General features: G+C 45.8%; 1 protein-coding gene across 1 annotated transcript in view; it reads right to left on the reverse strand.

Annotated features, from left to right (window-relative positions):
- LOC139326603 (protein Atg16l2-like) overlaps window positions 1–5,000 on the reverse strand; it is a 41,124-nt gene that overhangs the window by 11,386 nt on the left and 24,738 nt on the right. The window contains 2 exon segments of the mRNA XM_070956541.1: window positions 1,577–1,685; window positions 3,666–3,728. Of these exon segments, the coding sequence (XP_070812642.1) occupies window positions 1,577–1,685; window positions 3,666–3,728 (172 nt within the window).

Consider the following 5,000-nt stretch of genomic DNA (forward strand, 5'->3'; position numbering starts at 1 on the left):
AGTCCTTCAGAATAAGTCCTTTGGGCTTATCACAAATCTTTATCTTTTTTGGCACTCTGCCAAAGGCCTTTCCTGGCAAAGCCCCACGAAGTTCAGAAACAAACAAGAGATGCCGACTGGAAACAGATTTAGCAACGTTGCTTTCCTACAAAGAGCCCAAGAGCCTTTGCTGCTCTTTTAAGCCTTCTGGGAGGGGCCAAACAACTCCTGGCCTTACTCCTGAGTCGTCCCTTTTGCTTTAGCTGCTCTTGCCTTCTGGAAGCTCTGCGCATGCGCGCACTAGGAACAGGCTCCTCCTGTTCCTCTGTCTCTCTGCTGTCCGACTCTGGAGGCTCCAGAGTCCGCGCATCACTCCCAGATGGCCCTGGCCCCATCTCTACCATCTCTACCTTCAACTCAGAGCCCTCATTTGGGCCTTCTCCAGACTCCAGGACTGGCCCATTGTCCTCCCCAGCCTCCTCACTGTCTGACTCTGCTGATAGCTCCGCGGGCTGCTGGCGGACCACAACAGGTTGTTACGCCAAACCATTGTTTGCCATGGGGCTTTTCTGGCCAGAAATGGGAAGTAAACGCCGGTTATAAGTGTGAGAACAGGTCGTGTCACTTTTTTTCCAGTGCTGTTGTAACTTTGAGCCGTCACTAAACGTGATTTAACCCGTACTCTGGTTAGCTTTGCAGCAAAGTGACTGCAGCTTGGCACACCATGCCTCAGTGGCCACAGGAGCCACCTAGGGGGAAAGCTATGGCTGATGAATACAGTACTCGACTTACAACCAGTTTGTTTAGTGACCAGTCAAAGTTACGACAGATCTCTCCCAGGCTATTTACGACACGGATCCTATACATCTCACTCACAGAGCGACGTTGTTCGGTTTCCTTCGCTAAAACGCGCCCATTGCAGTCGATGGGTTTTGCTTAATTTCCACAGCATTCCTTTAATGACCTCTGCAAAAAAAGGTCATAAAATCCAGCATGGTTACATGGTGACCCACTTAATGACCGATGACAGTAATTCCGGACTTCATTACGGTTGTAAGTCGAGGAGTACCTATACTGGTAAATTTAGGATGTTCAGGCTGGTGGAATCTACGTGGTAGATTACGGTGGCTTTCGGTCGATCCTCTCCCACTCACGAAAACCCCCACCATTGGGTCCTCGACTTATAACGGTTCGCTTAGTGACGGTTTGAAGTTAGCACTGAAAAAAGTGACATAACCATTTTTCACACTTACGACCATTGCAATATCAAATAATCAAAATTCAGTCACTTGGTAACTGACTCGTGTTTCCGGCAAGAGAAGTCAATGGGGAAGCCAGATTCACTTAACGACCGTGTTGCTAACTTCCCAACTGCAACGATTCCCTTACCAACGGTGGCAGGAAAGGTCATAAAACGGAGCCGTTGAACAAGCGTCTCGCTTATCAACGGAAACGTTGGGCTCAAGTGGTGGCCGTAAGTCGAGGAGTACCTTATTCTCTCCGGAGCCTTGGAGCACGAAAGCCCAAATTAAGCCAGGATAGCAAAAGCGGTGAGCGCAGGGGGCCGATGGACGGATGTCGGAACAAACTAGCTTACTTGTTCATCGGCCACGCCGGAGGGGAGACAGGCGGCCACACAGGAAGGCCAGCTGCAGTACTGATCCACTGACCCGCTACTGACCGAGTTCCCACGTTTGTGCCTGAAACTTGCAAATACAGAAAAATGATTTTGAGTACGGCACTCACACTATTTGCTGCGAAGACCCTCATGGCTCCCGCTGGATTTGCTCGTCTTCCTCGCACCCCTCCGTTCCTGTCCCCCAGCAGAGGGTCCTCCTCCCTCTGGAATTTTATCCATGCAGAGGGGAGGCCTCTTCCACCCCCACCCCCCCAACTCATCTCTGGGCTCTTCTGCATACAAACATACAACATACAAACAGGGGACCAATCTGCGGGTTCCTCGTTCACCCAGCAATGCCGACAGAACCAATCCGTACAGTCCAACACACTTTTTAATCTCCTCATAACACGTCCACACCCACCCAGAAATAGAGTGATAAAAAAGACTCGGCTAATAATTGAGTTAAATGGAAAAGAGAGAGAGAGAGAGAGAGAGAGAGAGAGGGAGAGAGAGAGAAACAAAGAAGGAAGAAAGTGTGTGTGTGAGAGACAGAGAAAGAGAGAGGAAGGAAGGAAGGAAGGAAGAAAGGAAGGAAGGAAGGAAGGAAGGAAGGAAAGAAGGATCCTGGTGGCATAGTGGTTAGAATGCAGTATTGCTATTGGGAAAGAAAGAGGGAAGGAAGGAAGGAAGGAGGGAAGAAAGGAAGTAAGGCAGGAAGGAAGGGGAGGGGGAGGGAAGGAAGGAAGGGGAGGGGGAGGGAAGGAAGGAAGGAGGGAAGGAAGGAAGGGGAGGGGGAGGGAAGGAAGGAAGGAAGGCAGGAAGGAAGGGTGAGCGAAGGAAGGAAGGAGGGAAGGAAGGAAGGAAGGGGAGGAGGAGGGAAGGAAGGAAGGCAGGAAGGAAGGAAGGAAGGAAGGAAGGGCAAGCAAAGGAAGGAAGGAGGGAAGGAAGGAAGGGGAGGGAAGGAAGGAAGGGGAGGGGGAGGGAAGGAAGGCAGGAAGGAAGGGGGAGGGAAGGAAGGAAGGAAGGAGGGAAGGATGGAAGGGGAGGGGGAGGGAAGGAAGAAAGGCAGGAAGGAAGGGCGAGCAAAGGAAGGAGGGAAGGAGGGAAGGAAGGAAGGAAGGAAGGAAGGAAGGAAGGAAGGAAGGAAGGAACTAACTCATTTTTATTCTTTTCTCTCCTTATTAAACTTGCTCCTTCACTTCCCTCTGTGGATTCATCCAGTCTGCCATTTTGTTCACATCTCTCGTGTCTCTTTTTCTTCCGTTTCCCAGACATTCAATATCTCTTTTCTTTCTTTCATTTCTGAATTCATGCTCTCCAGTATTTGCTCCTCTCCTATTTCCCAGGTCCAGAAATCAGCCTCGATCGTTTCCACGCGAGGAGAATGAGTCAAGCTTAGCACCTGTTAACCGGGATCCTCCAATCACCACCCAAGAACCACTTTCATGGTTCACACCGGTTCGCAAGAACCGGTAGTAAAAATTTGTAGTAGTTCGGAGAACTGGGAATAACATCGGCTGGCCACGCCCCCGAACCGGTCCCCGTCCCGGTCACCGTTCACTTACCCCGCCCACCTCATTAGAGGCTTTTTTTTTTTAACTTTTAAAAGCATTTTTTTCGCAACCTCTTCAGCCAAAGAGGTTGTAGGGAAAAAAAAAATGTCTTTAAAAGCCTCTGGCGATCCCAGCTGACTTGCCTGATCGGCAGAGAGGCTTTTAAAAGCATTTTTTTTTCTGCAACCTCTTAAGGTTGTAGAAAAAATGCTTTTAAAAGTTTTTTTTAAAAAAAGTTGGCCACGCCCACCATCACATAACCCCCACCAAGCCACGCCCACAAAATAAGACACACCCACACAACCGGTAGTAAAAAAATTTAGAACCCCCCCCCCCCCCCCTGCCCAGAATGTATGTCCAGGATGAGAAGCAGAACAAAAAGTCTCCAATTTTAAAATTGCAGATTGCAAGAACGAATGGATTTTGGAAATAGACCCATTGGGTTTTTTTTAATATATATATATATAATTTTTTTCCGGCAAAGAACCAGAAGGATGGAGCCAATCACTTACTCAAACCAGCCCTTGACCACCTCCTTGTATCTGGCGGTGCTGAGTGAAGTGGCAGACGCTGACCTGGAGAAGAAAATGGAAAAGTAGGAATGGGAAAAACTTGGACGCGCTCCAATCATCAAAGAAAGAAAGGAAAGGAACGGGGTACAGGTAGTCTTCGACTTACAACCGTCCGTTTAGTGACCGTTCAAAGTTACAACAGCACTGGAAAAAGTGACTTATGACCAGTTTTCACACTTTATGACCGTTGTAGAATTCCTATGGACACGTTATGAAAAATTTGGACGCTTGTAGAAATATACAAAATTATAATACAAAGTTGTATGACTATTGTTGATCCAGGATGAAGAAATGAATGTTATAATATAAATATAATAATATAATATAATATAATATAATATAATATAATATAATATAATATAATATAATATAATATAATATAATATAATATTATATAATATAACAAGAACCTTGGTAGTACAGTGGTCTAAAGCACCCTGTTATTAAAACCAGTTGTCTGCAATTACTGCTAGTTCGAATCTCCCCAGGCTCAAGGTTGACTCAGCCTTCCATCCTTTCAAAGGTGGGTAAAATGAGGACCCAGTTTGTGGGGGCAATAAACTGACTTTGTATAAATATACAAAAGTATGAAGGCTATTGCTTAACGCATTGTAAGCCGCCCTGAGTCTCCGGAGAAGGGCGGCATATAAATCAAATTAAATATATATATATATATATTTGAAAATATTTTTTATAACAAGAGGGGAAAGCCATCGTTAAATAAATGATTAATGAGGATTATATTACAAAGATGCTTATTAGACTGGTAAATATGAGAAATGAGATAATCAGTAAGTAATGAATATGGTGAGGAAGCACAAAAGATTTGTAACCGACCGACACATGGTTTGCAATTGTATGGATGATGGATGTATGTTTTATGTTTTGTTTTAAAAGTAAAAAAAAAAAATCAAAAAAAACAATTTGGACGCTTGGCTACTGACTCACATTTATGACTGTCGAAGTTGCCCGGGATCCCCTTCGGCAAACTTCCGACAAGCAAAGTCAATGAGGAAAGCAGATTCGCTTAACGACCAACTTTGACAACTGAAGTGAGTCACTTAATAATTATGTGGCCAGAAAGGTCGTAAAATGGGCAAGATTCACTTAACAATCGTCTCGCTTAACAACAGAAATGCTGGGCTAAAGTTGTGGTCGAAAGTCGAGGACTACCTGTATTTATGACGGTTTGCAGTGTCCCGGGGTCACGTAATTCCCTTCGGCGACCTTCCGACAAGCAAAGTCAACGGGGAAGCCCGATTCATTTAACGACCG

The sequence above is a fragment of the Pituophis catenifer genome, unplaced genomic scaffold (genome assembly GCF_029215685.1).
Source record: "Pituophis catenifer annectens isolate HBS135680 unplaced genomic scaffold, rPitCat1.0.hap2 SCAF_65, whole genome shotgun sequence".
Taxonomy (NCBI): domain Eukaryota; kingdom Metazoa; phylum Chordata; class Lepidosauria; order Squamata; family Colubridae; genus Pituophis; species Pituophis catenifer.